Source organism: Crinia signifera, chromosome 3 (assembly GCF_055691185.1).
Source record: "Crinia signifera chromosome 3, ASM5569118v1, whole genome shotgun sequence".
NCBI lineage: Eukaryota > Metazoa > Chordata > Amphibia > Anura > Myobatrachidae > Crinia > Crinia signifera.
The window spans coordinates 233195534-233213607 of record NC_139219.1 but is presented as its reverse complement, the minus strand read 5'-3'; the positions used below and the strand labels follow the sequence as shown (position 1 = coordinate 233213607).

Genomic DNA, 18074 nt, shown 5'->3' with positions numbered 1-18074 from the left:
TTAATTGTTGGGGAAAAGGCTAAAAATAGCCTTAAAATCGCGTCGGTCGAGTCCATCGCATACAGGGCCGGCGCCACCACTAGGCAGCTTTAGGCATTTGCCTAGGGCGCCGGCCACTGGAGGGCGCCAGCACACGCTGCCAATTGAGTTGAGGTGACTGGCGAGGAGCAAGAACTAAGCAGCGGGACAGCCGCTGCAATCAAGTCAGCCCCTAGCCAGTGCTGGCTGCGGAGGAGGCTAATAGGTAAGGCTGAGTACAGGCGAGTGAGGACTGGTGCTGGGGGAGGCGGGCCCAGGCGTGGTTGGGGGGCTGCTGCTGTGAGTCTGGGGCGGGCTCCGTGTGAGCGCGGCTCAAGGCACCTACTTTGGCAGCGCACCACAGCACAGGGAGATGCCTGCACTGCTGCGCCCAAGGAGAGGGAGTGATACGCCGGCGGCTGGGGATGAGACGCCGGCAGTGGAAAGCGGGATGTGGGTAAAGAAGGGTGAGACGCAGCCAGCGCTGCTATGATCAGCTGAAAGAGCGCGATATGCTGGTGCTGCTGTGCACTTGCAGGAGGAGGGTGCCGGTCGGGGTACTGTGTGCTGAGGACTGCTGCTGCTGACCTCCCCCCTTTAACCAGAGCCATAGTCAGTGCCTCTGTATAAGTTATACAGGCACTGACAGAAGGTTTTATTAACTATATATATATATATATATTTTTTTTTTTGTGTGTGTATCAGTATCAGATATTAGTGGATTATTGGAGGTGTATATATGTACAGTATATTTCCCCCGTGTGGTGACTATTGTGGATGTGGGGGGCGTCGTGACATGGGTTTGGTTTATTCAGATTACCAGGGGGGGGAGGGGGGGTGGTGCTGGGGCAGTTTTGCCTAGGGCATCTACATGCCTTGCACCGGCCCTGATCGCATACCTTAACTTAAGGTATGCGATCACCTACGATGGGCGCCGTGCTAGGAAACAAGTACCCAATTTTGTCTAAAGGATCAGTATACTGGTTCCTGGTTCAGAATCTGCTCCAGTATTGCTTTACAGTGTTCTGCTCCAATGCTATCCAGAAAGCCTGCGCCAGTATATTCCTCACAGCATTCTGTTCCAATCAGTGGCGTAACTATAAATTTTGCTCCCCCCTGCCAAATTTACCATTCGCATCCGAGAGAATCAACCAGAATAATCCCCCACTGTCTGTTTAAGGGTAATTTTACAATGACTTACAGATAATGATCACTGCATTGTCTGCATAGCTTCACAGAATCCTACCTCATATCCAGTAATGGCAATTTGGTGCATGGAGTCATTTACAGATTTGATGATATCCAGCACAGTAGCAAGTGCTTCCTCTAATTCAGCTGTGCCTTCAGAATTTTTGCTACACTTCAACATTTCCTATAAAGAAAACACAACAAACACATTAATAATAAGTGTATGGGTAACTGAGAGGAATACATTAGAGGTTATTAAATTTGCCAGAGTACTGACTCTTTTCAGACTTAGAAAATGTAGACCACATTTAACATAGAAAATATGAATTTTGATGTTCAGGCACTAAAGAGAGTTATAGATATGCCAATTGTTTCACCTAGAGGAATGGGATCATTGGGTCCACCTAATGATGGCCGACAGTCATTAGGTCAACCCTGTTGGGTCGACATACTGGGAGGTCGACAGGTGTCTAGGTCGACATGGCACAATGTCGACAGGTGTCTAGGTCGACATGGTTTTGTTCTCACACTATTTTGTTCTCACACCACGCCCTAGTGGATGGTAGGGCATGAAATACCGCCCGTTGGCACATGTTGGCTCAAAAATCAGTGAAAAAACCTATGTCAACCTTTTGACTGTCGACCTAACACATGTGTCGACCTTGTCCCATGTCGAGCTAGACACCTGTTGACCTTGAGCCATGTCGACCTAGACACCTGTCCACCTTCCAGTACGTCGACCCAACGGTGTCGACCAAATAACTGTCAACCAACTTTAGGTCGACCCATCGACCGTATCCCCACCTACATTGGCCCCCAAAAGTCCAAAATCTTGATGCACAGTATTTACATTTCTGTTGCCCAATGATTACACGTGTTTGGTTTTGTTTGGCTTATTCAGGTCATCAGCAGGGGTGCCGACAGGTTGCCCGGGTCCAGGTAAAGTGGAAAGGCGTGGCCCCACCCCCTAATGAATAAAGAAATGTAATTTGTGCAGGGTGCAGTGTGGCGGGCGGGATCATCATTGCACACACATCATTGCAATCAACTTGTGTATGGCTAGTGATCAGAAATTCCACTGGATTTGTCCTTACTACGATCCATACGCATGCGCAGTCATTCCATAATCAACTGCATTGCCAAATTGCAGGGCTGTGATCAGGTCTGAATAAGCCCCATTGTTTGGGTCAAAAAGATCCTAAGATCCAGATCCAGCTATACAAAATGACATTGCAACTATTCAAGAAAATAAAAATAAACACATTTTGGGGTTGATCCTATTAGTACCGAAGGTCGCGGATGATTCATGATTGCGAATCATCACGACACCGGGTGCACTTTACAGCAAATTTGCTGAAAAGTGCTAGAAACAAGTGAGCAAGCAATTTTCAGCGAATTCGGCCCTGCGAAGGGTGCGAGTTAGGCTTCATTTGGTTGCCGTTTTCAGTGTTAAAACGGCACCAGAACGGCAAGTCAGAGCATAACTTGCTCTGGGTGAAAGGATGACTCACAGTGCTACCATGAAGATTTGGGAAGTCCCTTCTCCTTTTGAAGAGGTTTACTTGAGCACTACTGTATATGTGTTCTGTTACAAAGATGCCTAGTTTCAGTTTGAAGAGGATTTACACTTTGTGATTCACACATATTGGAAGCAGGAATTGCTCCTTATTAGTCATTTCCTCAAATAACTTATCTCTATAACTAAATAATAAAGTTTGATGCTTTAAAAAGTATTTTTGTGCTTGCACTGTACACCTTTTTTTTTAAAATTTGTACAACTGTTGTAAAAAGTTTAAAGTATCTCTTATATATTTAGCCAGACCTGTCTCTCATCCCCTGTTTAGCTAACGTTCCCGCCCAGCGGCATACACAAACCCGCCCCCCCCTAGGGAAAAGACCAGTGTTTTATGTGTATAACGTTTTCATGTGTATAATGTTCCACCCCCTTGACATCACCTCCCCCCGCCCAGCCAGGGCTACAGTACACGCCAACCATCCACCATTACTCCACAGCCACCATCCACCATTACTCCTGCACCCCCCCACTCTGACCCCCCCTCCCCCGATTCGCGGGACCCCCCGCAACACCCCCCCTCCCGCGATTCGCGGGACCCCCGCAATGCTGCCGCGGGGCACCCGCGAACCCCCTCCCGTGATTTGCAGACCACCGCCCCTCCCCCTCCTGCGATTCACGGCACCCCCCCTCCTGCGATTTGCGACCCACCCTCCCGCAGTTCGCGCCCCCCGCAATTCTAGCCCCCCCCCGCGATTTGCGGACCCCCGCCCCCTCCCGCGATTTGCGTAACCCCCGCGATCTGCGATTCGCAGGTCCCCCGTGACCCCCGCCCCCTCCCACGATTCGCGGGACCCATGCAACCCCCCCTTCAGCGATTTGCGGACCACCGCCCCCTCCCGCAATTCACGGCATCCCCCCTACTGCGATTTGCGACCCCCCTCCCGCAATTCTTGCGCCCCCCCCCGCGCGATTTGCGGACCCCTGCCCCCTCCCGTGATTCACGGAACCCCCCGCACACACACACCCCCTCCCACAATTTGCAGACCCCCCTGACCCCCTTCCGGCAATTCCACCCCCCAGCGGACCCCCGCGACCCCGCTCCCACATTTCACGTACCCCCATGACAATGGGGGATCCTGTACCGTCACAAGTAGGTGCCACCCCTAGGTGGGAAATCCGGCCCTGGCTGCCGCGCTGCAGGTTCCCCCACTGCTAGAAGTGACCCCACGGTCCTCTGCACCAGCGCCACAACTTTTATCAATGTCTTGCCCACATACCACTATTATACAGCCTCCTGCTCTCATGCACGCTCACTCCCTCCCAGTGGGAGGAGACGCTCACCCACTGCCGGGAGCTGCATACTGTCCCTCATCCTCCTCCAGTTCTAGGGATGCCCATCGACCATCAATGATTTCAAATAATCGATGGTTTATGGCCGATGTTGAATACTTTTGCCATCGATGTGGGAGGACCAGATGGTTTCCCTACATCGATGGCAAAGGAGAACCGATCAAGTTTCAAATTTTTTAAGGTGCCGGGACACTGAGCATAGCTCCGCCCCCCACACCCGGAAGTCCCGCCACCAAGTTCTGATTGACCCACGGCCTATTCAGTCAGATATAATAGATGACCATCGATAGCTACAACAATCGATGGTTATCCAAGTAATATGTTACTACTATCGATGGCAGGGTGCAAAATCACCATCAATGCCAACCATCGATGGCGTCTGCACCAATGCCTATCCCTTCTCAGCAACAGCCAAAAACCTTTACTACCCCTCATGCCCACACACCTCTATCACTGCCCTGCCTCCTGTTCTCCTGCCCCGTAACTTCCGCCAGTGGGGACCCGCTCACCCTGTGTTGCCCACATTCCCCTATCATGCTTTAACACCCAGCTTCCTGCTCTCATGCACCCTAACTTCCACCCAGTAGGAGGAGACACTGACTCAGGGGCACCGTCCTGTACTCCTGTGCTGCCACGCTGGACCCTCACCCACTGGCAGAAGCTGCACAGTGTCCCCCACCTTCCTCTTTAGTCCCCCGTATGCCCACACACCCCTATCACTACCAGCTTCCTGCTTTCCTGAACCGTAACTTCCACCCCTGGGGAGTCGCTGACGCTGTGTTGCCCACATACCCCTATCATGCCTTATAGCCCAGCCTCCTGCTCTCATGCACCCTAACTCCCACCCAGTAGGAAGAGACACTGACTCAGGGCCACCGTCCTGTACTTCTGTGCTGCCACGCTGGACACTCACCAACTGGCAGAAGCTGCACAGTGTCCCCCACCCTCCTCTTTAGTCCCCCTTATGCCCACACACCCCTATCACTACCCAGCCTCCTGTTGTCCTGTGTCATGACCTCCGCCAGTGGGGAGCCGCTGACTTAAAAACACCCTACTATACTACAGGGTTGCCGACTTTGAAAAAATCCTCTCCGGGAGAAGCCCGGAGAGGAATCTTGCATTACTCGTTTTGGGGGCGGGGCTTAACTGTGACGTCATTAAGCCCCGCCCCCATTACAAGAAATAGCCGAAATAACAGTTATCCATGGAGGGGGCGGGGCTAAAACGTCACGATTGTGCCGTTTTAGCTCCGCCCCTTCCCCTGAGACCCGCGGATTGCGGCATATAAATGCCGCGATCGGGGGGCTCAGTGGGGGTCCACCTGATTCCGGGAGGGTTGCCCACCCTTCCGGGGGCCGGGAGGAAGGAGCCGATTTTCGGGAGACTCCCGCAAATTCCGGGAGGGTCGGCAACCCTGCTATACTATTGCAAACACACACACACCTCAACAACACGCACGCACACCCCCCCCTCCCACACCCACAAATGTCACTGTACCCTTCACACTATCAATGTACATCTTACTCTGTAACTGCTTTTTAATTAAACAAAACAATACACACCCCTTCCAAATCATATGCTCTCTATTTAACACATTTCACCTATAACTCAAGTTGCAATACAGGGCATCTTTCATACAATTCTAACCATATTTCACACAATACAAACGTTCACAAATTAAGGGGGTGCAGCTTACGCTGGTGTGAAGAGCGCCCGTAGGGCGCGATGAATCACCTAGCATATATATATATTTATATTTATATATATATATATAGTACATGTAAACCCAATTTAAAAGCGAATGCTTTGAAAGCTAGTAGATAAACAAGAATAGTGGTACAGTATGGTGCAGGGGCAAACGCAGGATTTTCAGAAGGGGGTTTCCAGAGGGGCGAAGCATAGCACGGAGATGGACACATAGGTGACCCAGTATATGCCGGGTCAGTTAAAGTATTATAGATAGACCAAATGTATATAAATAATAATAATAATTATATATATATATATATATATATATATATATATATATATACACATACATAAGAGCAGTGTAGACCCAAAGGGGGAGAGTCCCAGCTTTTGGAATATACCCTCATAAAAACTCTTAGTCAGAAAGAAACTGAAATATCTGACTGGGGATAGCAATTAACAGGCTTGGATGGGGACCACTGCTTTGAAGTCATATATCTCCGGTTCCCCAGGGCCGATTTTTAAAATTCTTGTACCCATGGAAAGAGGGGACCCTCAGCTTTCAGAATCGGGCCCTCAGAAACCCCCCCTGCGTGCGCTACTGTGGTGTGGTGCAGCTGGCAAGGGGTAAAGAATACAAAGGTAAAAAACAAGTAAGCCAGCACTAGCGGAAATAATATAAAAGACAGTTCACAATGAATAAAATGTATTTAACTAAAATAATAATGATATATATATATATATATATATATATATATAAATACAATAAATAAAAATAGTGGTATATACTGTATATGCTTCTCAGTTAAAGAGTAAAGGTATTTCCGACTGGGTAGAGGAAATGATTTTATATTACCATTCCCATGATGGTCCACTAGTGGGTTCTGAAGCAATTAGGGATATGGCTGATGCCCCAAGTTCGTGCAGATATGACTCCAGTAATCCCAATGTGCTTTATGGTGGGCAAGTCCCCCACAATGGTTGCAGTCTCCCGCAACTCCCCCTTGGAGGGAAGGGTTGTGGTCAAAATGATGCAATTGCAACTATCTCGCCCCCACTCAAGTTTGCATGGTGCACTACAAGAATAATTTCAGCAACAGAGCCTACAAACTGGCTCTACAGAGACAAGATGTCGTCGTCACTCATCATCTTCTTCCTCTGATTATTTGCCCCCTTCAGTGTGTACTTCCTCATCCTCACAGATTATCAATTTGTCCCTGCTGGACTCCACAATCACAGGTCCCTCTGTAGTCTCTGGAGGCAATAGGTGGTCTTCATTGAAGAATTGATCATTAATTTTATGAACATCATCTTCTCCACATTTTGCAGAAGCAACCTCCTTCGCCGCTCACTGACCAGGTTCCCCGCTGCACTAAAAACTCTTTCGGAGTACACACTGGAGGGGGGGACAACTCAGGTAAAAAAAGAGCCATTTTGTACAGGGGCTTCCAAACTGCCTTTTTTCCTGCCAGTACAGGTAAGGACTGTCTGACATGTCTACTTGGATGCTGTAACCAAAGTAATCCTCCACCATTTTTTCAATGGTGACAACATCCAATGCAGCAACAGTAGAGCTGTCAGCAATCGTCAGCAGGTCCTTCAGTCTGGACCAGATGTCCAATCTCGCTCCCATCTGCCCTGCATCCATGCCAGTAAGTCATTTAGGAAATCTCAGCTGTTTCCTTGCAGCCACAGGTGTAGGAGAAAATGAAGGAGGCGCTGTGGGTGTGTCATGGTCCACTTCAGATGACAATCTCCTGATCAACAGGTCTTTGCACTTTTGTACGCTTCAAACCGAGGGTGGCCAGAATGTATTCCTCTGACTTTATCAGACTGAACACCCTTGTATCGTGGCAAAGTGTATGGAGGGCTTCATCAACAAAAGCTACATGCTACATGCTACATTTAGCTCATCCTTCATTTTCTCCAGCTGCTTCTACAACAGCCTGATCAGGGGAATCACTTGACTCAAGCTGGCAGTGTCGGAACTGACTTCACATGTGGCAAGTTCAAACGGCTGGAGAACCTTGCACAACATGGAAATCAGCCTCCACAGGTGCATCCCACGCTCCTTTGCCTATGTCATAGGTGGCTGTGTAGGCTTGAACGGCCTTTTGCTGCTCCTCCATCCTCTGCAGCATATAGAGGGTGGAGTTCCAGCGCAACCTCTTGTTTAAGGTGATGGCAGGGCAGGTTGAGGAGTTTTTGCTGCCCCCCAGCCTTCGAAAGGCAGTGGCAGAATGCCAAAAGTGTACAAAAATTTTGCAGGCCACCGCAAGCATCTCCTGCAACACCGCAAGCATCTCCTGCATGCTATCACTTCTGTTGAAATGCTGCACAACCAAAATTATTGTGTGGGCAAAACATGGCAAGTGCTGGAAATTGCCCATGTGCAATGCCTGCACAATGTTACTGCCGTTGTCCGACACCACAAATCCACAGGCGAGTCTAAGTGGGGTAAGCCACTGTGAGATTGTTTCTCTAAGAGGTTGTCGGCATTGTGCCTCTTACTGAAACAGGTGATACAAGAAGCAAAGAGATTAATCCACACAGTCTATAACAGTACCTGTCAGGTAATCCCTATAGAATAATAATCATTACAAATTCAGTATTTATTATGTAGGAAGGTGCTGCCCAGAAATCGATATTAATGTAACACAAGAAGAAGAGAAACAGAGATTCCTACAAGGGGCTCTCAAAACTGACTAGATTTGATAATTAGCATTTTTTGAACATAGTGATTGCTAATGAAGTGTCCCAAGAAAATGTTAAAATTTTACTATTAATAGATATTCAATAAAAGAAGCTGTGAAATATCTTTAAAAACAATAGTGAAAGGGTGCAATAATGTGTAACAATACATTTTAAAATGAAGCCATCTGTGTGTATGTGGTCTTTTTATAGGTAAGTACCTTATTAATAGGAAGTGACAAGAAATTGTTACTGCTCCTCTATTAATAATGTGGTTTCCCAAGGGAGTTACATGTATATTTTATCTCTTCCCATCTATTGTATAGAGCACTTGTGTGTCTGCAATATTTGTTTTTTTTTTAGACAATGTTGCAATGTGGCAATATTTAGTTAACAAATGCTATTCATTGAAATGTTGCAATAGAATGCAGACTGCTTGTAACAGTAGCTGTGTCTCAGTGGCGTAACTAGTTATTCTGCGCCCCCCTGCCGAAAATGCAGAGGGGCGCCCCCAACCCCCCGCCCCCTGCCGGCTTCTAAAGATGAAGTAATAAGGGGAGCGTGTACTCACAGTGCTGCGAGCTCCTCGCTGTACACACTCCCTGTAGACAGGCAGCATAGGGCAAGCCCTCAGCAGGCATCGCACAGCCCTCCGGCTACTGCTGCAGCGCTGCTAATCGAAAAAGGGACACTCGGAAAATGGCTGCCCCCATACAGCAGTATGGGGGCAGCCATTTTCCGAGTGTCACTTTTTTGTATTAGCAGCGCTGCAGCAGTAGCCGGAGGGCTGTGCGATGCCTGCTGAGGCCGGGAGAGCCGGGACAGCCGGGACCCGGCACAGATAGAAGCGCCGGCGGCAGAAGACGGTGAGTAACAATAGTCCTCAGCCCCCCGGCACCCACAACCTTTCAGCGCCTCCCCGCCACCGCTGGGGCTGCGGGCCTATAGTTACGCCACTGCTGTGTCTTTCTATTTCATTCAAGGGAATCATTTATTTGAGGTAACAGTAATAAATATTATCACAGAGTAATTGTTCCTGAGCAAATTTATTGGAGGAGTACGTGGCAGCAGATATACACCCTCAGTCACATTGGGTATAGAATTGTGAAGTTATACATTTCTCCAATATTGTCTCTAGCACAACTTTCCTTATGTGTTCTATAATATATATGAATATAATGTTACCAAATGATCATTCATTGGGTGATTGAATGTAGAGCACATCTAAATTGGAGAATTGTTATTCTAATTTTTAGCCGAAATTTGCGGCTATTAGTGTGTTATTAATCCCAATGTGTATATCTGTAGGAATTGGCTGATTGCTTAGAATTTATGGTGTGGGCTAAAATCTGGACTTTAATATAATTGTTTGGTCCACAAATAATTCTATCATACAACTGTGTGTTGTTAGCACAATTAACCCCTAGAAACAGCCTATTATATTAAGCGGTGTTGTAAACAGCTGTTGTTTAATCTCTCATATACTGTATATGGGCTGTCCTTCACACATGATAAAATTGCTGTTACCCATGTCATGATTTCACAGTAATTATATTAATGGAGACATAGAGGAATTGTATCTGCAGCTATTGCTGATACATCTGCCGCTTCCTCTGTCTTTAACCGGCTGCTTGTAAATTGTCTAATTCGTTGGAATCTTTAGTGTGGACTAGTATCTAGGTTTTTATGTGTTTTCTATGTACAGTATTTCTCTATCCACAGTTGATTCTGTTTGTATAAGTGTATCCTGTCAGCACAATTAACCCATAGACGCCACCTTGAATATTCGGCGGTGCAGTGAGCGGCTGCTACTTAATCTCTCATATGTGGGCTGTTCTTAATGTAGCTTGCAGCCCCTAGTAGATAGCAACTGGAAATAATGGGTACTCAGGGACTAACAAAGCAGGTGAACGTAGGACAGGTTTATTCCTAGAGGTCTACGTTTCGTGGTCTCCCCCGTCGTCAGGACAAACATTAATGTGACACATTATTGTTTGTCCTGATGATGGGGGAGACCCCAAAACATAGACCTCTAGGAATAAACCTGTCCTACGTTCACCTGCTTTGTTAGTCCCTGAGTGCCCATTATTTCCAGCTGCTATATATATATATATATATATATATATATATATATATATATATATAGCAGCGACCCCACTGACGAAGTCCTGTGACGAAACGCGTAGGGGCGTGGCTTGTGTGACGCTACTCTGCTGCTGGAGACGCTGCTGGTGGTCCAAGCTGCTTGCCGGGTGTGTGTGCCGAGCGCAAAGTCGCAGCCAGCCGGGAGAGCCTGTGGAGATCTTGAGGGTCCCGTGAGTCCATAATTGCAAGCTGTCTTGCCAGTGGTTTATTGTGCAATCTTGTGGTAGCCAGCCCACACCAGAGGGAGACCTTGGTATGGGCACTACTTTCTGCAAAATTGCTGTTATATTGCTTGCACACGTTTTTGATTAAAAACGATATTACACTATCAGGCGCCCCCTCTATTTTTGTAGATGGAGATGTTGTAAGAGACCCCGTGGGAATCGGGATCACAGGAGGGGAGCTGCAGTCCAAGAATTATACCAGGACTAGTGTGTGCTTTTAAGGACACTGATTTACAGACTGTCTTACTAAGGACTACAGGTGTCAGCGCACCTATATTTTCTCTGTTATATATATATATATATATATATATATATATATATACTTCAGTTTGGAGGTGCGGCACTCCCAGTATGAAAGAAGATGCGGTACACTGAATCAGATTACAACGTTTCAATGTCGTTTATTTCGACATTTTCAACATTATCAACATATACAGTGAAGGCACCCGGTGAAGTATTGCTTTGTACAGCGCTGCGGCGCAATCGTGTGTGCCGGACTCTATTCCTATATATATATATATATATATATATATATATATATATATTTTTTTTTTTTTTTAATTCTGGACTTCTGGAGAGTGCTCCTTTTTTTCAAATATATATATATATATATATATATATATATATAAATTCCTCGAGGTGGCACTCTGCGGTTAAAGCTTGTGGCAATGGCTGTGTGAAGATATGGTCATCAGACCAGGGTGCCTTCCGAGAGCAAACCAAAGAGCTGCTCGTACATAGTATCCCCGGCGGCGGCACTCCCACAACGAAATAAACACACCAAGGCTGTGTGATATAAGCCGACGTTTCAAGGCCGTTCGGCCCTTTTATCAAGGTGCAAAAAGAGAGACACTCATTTTGCACCTTGATAAAAGGGCCGAATGGCCTTGAAACGTCGGCTTATATCACACAGCCTTGGTGTGTTTATTTCGTTGTGGGAGTGCCGCCGCCGGGGATACTATATATATATATATATATAAATATAAATATATAAAATGACTCCAAAAATGATGGCACTCAGGAAACAACCAAGTAGTATAAACACATAAAAAACTATTGATTGAGCTTTCAGGGTTTGATCCCCTTCCTCAGAACAGGACTACAGCCAGTTCTGAGGAAGGGGGTCAAACCCCGAAAGCTCAATCAATACACGTTTTTTATGTGTTTATACTACTTGGTTGTTTCCTGAGTGCCATCAGTCGTTGTATGAATCATCCTTAGACACCGGTTGTTGATATTATCAGAGTGCCGGCAGTGTTGGACGTGTGTGTGTGATACTTGGGACATTAGTTAGTCGCCCTATGCTATGCGGTCCCAGGGTTCAATGCATCCCTGGGACCGCTGCAGGCAGATAGAAAAGCTGACCGTCTAAACTCCTGAATCTAGCAGCGCTACACTGCTAGTTTCAGGAGTTTAGACGGTCCGCTTTTCTATCCTTTGCGGTCCGGAGATGGGAAGGGAGAAGAGATAAAATATACATGTAACTCCCTTGCGAAACCAGATTATTGAGGAGCATTATTGTCACTTCCTATTAATAAGGTACTTACCTATAAAAAGACCACATACACACAGATGGCTTCATTTTAAAATGTATTGTTACACATTAACAATAAATAAATAAATTAACAATTGCACCCTTTCACTATTGTTTTTAAAGATATTTCGCAGCTCCTTTTATTAAATATCTATTAAAAGTTAAATTTTAACATTTTCTTGGGACACTTCATTAGCAATCAATATGTAAAACAAATGCTAATTATCAAATGTAGTCAGTTTTGAGTGCCCCTTGTAGAAATCTCTTTTTCTTGTGAAACCAGTCATACACAGCGTAGCCTGCCTTGGAAGGAGCTGCTGTGCAGGAGATGCTGCTGCTGTTGCGGCGGAAGGCAATGCATCTACCCAGTGGGCTGTCACAGTCATATGGTCCTTAGTTTGCCCTGAACCACTTGTCCGTGGTTAAGTGGACAGTGGGTACAACAGCCTTTTTCAGAGCACTGAGGACACTTTTTCGTACTTCTCTTTACAAACTGGGTATCGCCTGCCTAGTGAAGTGGAATCTAGATTGGATTTGGTACCAGGGACACAATACCTCCATCAATCATCTAAAGCCCACTCCACTGATGGTAGACACCGGACACACATCTAACACCAACATAGCTGTCAAGGCCACAGTTATCTGCTTTGCCATAGGATGACTGCTGTCGTACTTCGTCCTCATGGCAAACAACTGTTGGACAGTCAATTGCTTAGTGAAAGATGTAGCAGTTTTACGATTTCCCCTCTGGGGAGATGACCAACTCCCAGCAGCAAAAGCAGCAGTGGCAGTAGTAGGTGTAGCGCTGCAGGATCCTCTGGAAGAATCCCGGATTGAAGACGAATCAATCATGCCGCTGAAATGGCCTGCAGGGCTACCTCCGATCCTGATCGGGGAGGAAAATGACGAGGAGGTAGATGCTGGTGTGGTTTCCAGGTGCTTGGCTACAACAGGACCAAGGGATTTAGGTGTCCCTGGACTGCTGATGGTCCTAGCCACAGTTCCTAAAGTAAACACTGAATTATGAAGGGTCTTCAGGTGACGTATAAGAGAGGATGTTCCTAGGTGGCCAACATCCTTACCCCTGCTTATTGCAGCTTTACATAAGCTACATATGGCAATACATTTGTTGTCCGGATTTGGATAAAAAAAAAATCCAGACCAAAGAGGTGGATTTATTGGTCCTCTACCCAGGCATGACGATGGGCTTTTTCATCCCATGGCCAATAACTGTTTCCCCCCCCTGGTGCCTCATTTAAGCAAACCACATCAGCATCCTCCTCGTCAACTTCCTCCTCAGCGCCAGCTACATCAATGTCCTCCTCCTGGTGTACAACATTGGCACCTTCATTATCAAAATCAGGAACTGAGCTATAGGTGATCCGTCCAGCATATGCAGATGGTTTGCTGCAAACGGTGGAAGGAGCCACCTGTTCCCGTACCGTGATGGGAAGGTCAGGCATCGCAACCACCAACACCCTTGGACTCTCCTTGGGGATTTGTGATAAAATGTCTTTAGAAGGCAGAGTTGTTTGCTGTGTTTTTGTCGATGACAGCTTAACTCTCATAAATTTTCTAGAGGGCAAGGAAGGAGGAGGACTTTGATCGTCGTGTGAAGCTGAACCACTAGTCATGAAAATAGGCCATGGCCTTAGCCATTGCTTGCCACTCCGTGTTGTAAATGGCACATTGTAAGTTTACGTTTCTACTCCAATGATTTACATTTATTTTTTTAGAGTCCTTTTACTGAACTTTGGCTTTTTGGATTTTACATGCCCTCTATTTTGACACTGGGCATCAGCCTTGGCAAAAAGGAAAAAAGATAGAGCAGCGCCCCACTGGTGGGATAAATCAATTGGGAACCATTAGGTTTTACCATCCTATATACTGTAAAATGTCCATGAACCTCCTTCAATTACTCCTTCCAAGCTCCACGAACATGAAAGAAATGGAACACAGAAGAAATATATCCAACAACAACAAGAAATCTATGAAATGAGGGAACGATGTCAGAATAAATCCCTTTTCACCAGGTGTTCTTCTGTAGGGTTTTAAGGTCCACCACGTGTGTTATCATATAATGCACGCTTACATGTATTCTTACATGAATTAAATAAAGACAAAGCACATCACAGTTTCTTGTGGAACCTCACACACTTCTATACTTCATCTGATGTACCCAAAAGAAGTGCTTACATGTATGCTTACTTTCATTCAGATGGATGTCCTCTCATAAAGGTATCTTTTGGTCCAGTAGGAAAATAACAAGATCTCTTCTTGCAGTGGTATATAAAAAAAACTTTTGATTTATTGGTACCACAAAAAACACACAATGGAACCCTACTCCACTACTTGCCAAATGCTGGGAGTAAAAGATGGACATGCCTGGGATAACTCACCAGTTAAAGGCAGGAGTGTTGGAAGGAACAAATAAATGTAAAAAAGGCACCCTACCAACGCTTTCGACCTGTTAGTCTTTTTCAAGATGGCCGCGAGGGAGCTGGAATTCACAAGAGTCCGGATCTCGCGAGAATCCGGCGCCGTGCAATGACTTTTTGCTGGCATGCCCAGATCCGAGCCGGGCGTGAGCAGCCGAATGCCACTCGGATCCCCAGCGTTCAGATGGGCTCGGATCTGGGCAATCCGAGCCCGCATATCTCTACTTTTAACTGATGTGGGCAACCTTTTGTGATTGCTCTTTGTCCCACATGTATAACTCATTCTGCCTCCATGCATCTAATGGTTCGGGTATGGGATCCCGACGGTCAGAATCCTGGCGGTCAAAATACCAACACCGGGATCCCGACCGCCACCATCCCAACAGGGAGAGAGTGCAACGGTGCCCCTTGTGAGTTTGCTGCGCTTGGCACGCTGTGGGCCCGGTGCCTTGCTATGCTTGGCACACTAATAAATTCTCCCTCTATGGGTGTTGTGGACACCCACAGATGGAGAATATGTCGGGATTGTGGCGGTCGAGATCCCAGCCACCGGGATCTCTGACCACATGCCCATCTAATGCATCAAATAGTGTTTATGGACATTCAGAATATACTGGAATTGATATCCCTTTCTAGGTTTCCCTGTGTGTTGCTCGCACCTATGGGTAAGGTTTACTGTACTTGAATTTTTTATCTACTGCTGAAAATTCAGTGGTGATACAGAATTAGGCTGATTTGTTCTTTAGCTCTTGTATGGTTATGTTTAAACATTTGTGAAAGGTGTTAGCCTGCATTACAGTACAATTAAGCAATCAATGAAAGGCTTCAATGTGTTAACATCATTAGACAGGTAAATCCTAATGCTAATAGTTGTGTGCTTTGTGTACAGTTATGCACCTACTATAGTTACACTATGGGCCTGATTCAAACCTGTTAGAAAGGCTGCAATTGTTGCAGATGAGCCAGACCATGCTGTGCTGCAGGTGGGGCAGAGTCAAGGCTGAGTTCCATACAAAATCTGCACCAAAAAAACGCTGTTTTACCCCAGCTGAATTTGCATCTCACAACTCGCAACTTCAAAAGCTGCCTTAATACACCATCAAAAGCCAATACGCCACCGAAAACCATTTTTGTTTTCAGTATGTATAGTAGTATGTATTGTATTTGCGATGAATTTTTCAACATTCTGATTTGTAATGAAATTTTATAATAGTTTACCTTTAAAAGTAACTGGTACTTGGTGATTCTCTGGACTGGTTTCAATAGATAAGCATCTAATGAGAGTTTGTGATCCAGTTTCCGTTGACATTCCTTTTTAAAAGAAAAAACAAAGAGATCACATAAACACTTTATCATTTGAGCAGTTTTAAAGCTATTTAAGCTAATATGTACTGTTGTACAATGGAAGCAGCAGTGATATCACTGTATGGTAATGCAGCAGGAGGTGTCTGTTACAAGTAGATACCTCCTGCTGCAGCAGTGATCTAACCTGTTTCCTAGGATGCAGGCATCGAAGTAATGACTCAGGGACAAGCAAGACACCTGTCGCATAGGTCAGGAAATCTTGGTGCAGCGATGGAAAATGTAGCCCTTTTCTCTCCCCCTAATGGTGGCAACAGTTTGAAATGGAGGTCACTGCTGCCCACCTCTGCCCCTGAAAAAGCATCAGACTGTCATTCGCTTATAATCTAATGCCAGACTGCAGCCTACATCCAAGACCGAGTCCTGCTCATTCACAATCACCAAACATCGGTACTTTGCAGCATGCGCTGCAACAAGGACCAGATCTACAGTAAATGAGGTCCAATATCCAATAACAGTGGCAAACGCAGGATTTTCAGAAGGGGGTTTCCAGAGGGGCGGAGCAAAGCACGGAGGTGGACACTTAGGTGACCCAGTATATGCCGGGTCAGTTAAAGTATTATAGATAGACCAAATGTATATAAAAAATAATAATAATAATTTTATATATATATATATATATATATATATATATATACACACATATATACACACACACACACATATATATATATATACACACACAGGGGCGTCAACAGCAGTGTAGACCCCTGGGCATAGCAATGTATTGGGGTACCTACCCATCCTCCGGCGGTAGGGGTGGGGGAAGCTTTGATGTCCCACGGGTGGTAGGGGGTATTATATCAACCGCTAAGCATGTAGGGCATGGATCAGTCATTTCCACTAATTACCCCTTTACTGCACAGATGGTGGGAGATGGGGTGGGAGAAGGGGGTATTAGGCTGAATGAAGGAGCCCTGATACATAACTTCCAGGGTGGTAGAGGATGTTTAATAGCCAGAGGAGGGGTGTATAGTGGAGTGGGCTTATTATTCACAATTTTCTGGTGGGAGGACAGCTTGCTTGACTGCAGATATCTCCAGTTTCCAGAAATAGATTTCTTAGATTTTAATGGCATTAAAAACTAGAGAATCCCACCTACCAAATGGTACTGGGGACTAGGGGATCAGATTTCAGGAGGCAGAGCAATCTACCAACGAGTATATAAAACTACATACCAGGTGTGTGGAGCTGGAGCAGTAACCAGCTGCTGGAAGGCTGATATCTCTGGTTCTGGGAACAGGAGAGACAAGCTACTAGTGTTCATCAAAGGGGAAGAGTCCCAGCTTTTGGAATCTATCCTCAGAAAAACTCTAAGTCAGACAGACCCTGAAATATCTGACTAGGAAGAGCAATCACCAGGCTTGGATGGGGACCAGTGCTTTGAAGTCAGATATCTCCGGTTCCCAAGGGCCGATTTTTAAAATTCTTGTACCCATGGAAAAAGGGGACCCTCGGCTATCAGCCTAGACTCCTGGGGGGGTTTCTGGGTACTCAGAAACCCCCCCCTGCGTGCGCTACTGCATAACAATGTTTTGGTTATAAACATTTTATAATTCCATATATACAGTTTTTTCCTTCTTTGTATGCTATTGCAGGTATGTTAAGTTATGACTACAGAAAATAAAACGCACTCAAAAAAGGATTGATTCCAATAGTTTATTACAAATAGGTGTCAAAGTAATAGACTCCAATACCCACTCTGATCCTTCCATTGCCATCCTGCATAGGTTTATATTGGGGATGCAATGCTGCCAAATTTACCAATATCTAGAATGCTAAGCAATATCCTCCAAAGTTTCTGAAGATGATGGTAGCACATTGTAGTCTATAGGCTACTCACTGCACTGCCAGACAGGCAGAGGGTTCCCGTAAAAACTCATAGAAGTGGCTATTGTGAAGCACAGTCTGGCTGACAG

The 18074-nt window shown here is 45.9% G+C and overlaps 1 protein-coding gene across 4 annotated transcripts in view; it reads right to left on the bottom strand.

Moving 5' to 3' along the window:
* MCF2L2 (MCF.2 cell line derived transforming sequence-like 2) overlaps positions 1-18074 on the bottom strand; it is a 316747-nt gene that overhangs the window by 46439 nt on the left and 252234 nt on the right. For all 4 annotated transcript variants that reach the window (XM_083177641.1, XM_083177640.1, XM_083177642.1 and 1 more), the window contains exons 20-21: positions 16012-16104; positions 1265-1390 (exon numbers count right to left, since the gene is read on the bottom strand). In XM_083177641.1, the coding sequence (XP_083033767.1) occupies positions 1265-1390; positions 16012-16104 (219 nt within the window). The remainder of the gene's footprint in view (positions 1-1264; positions 1391-16011; positions 16105-18074) is intronic.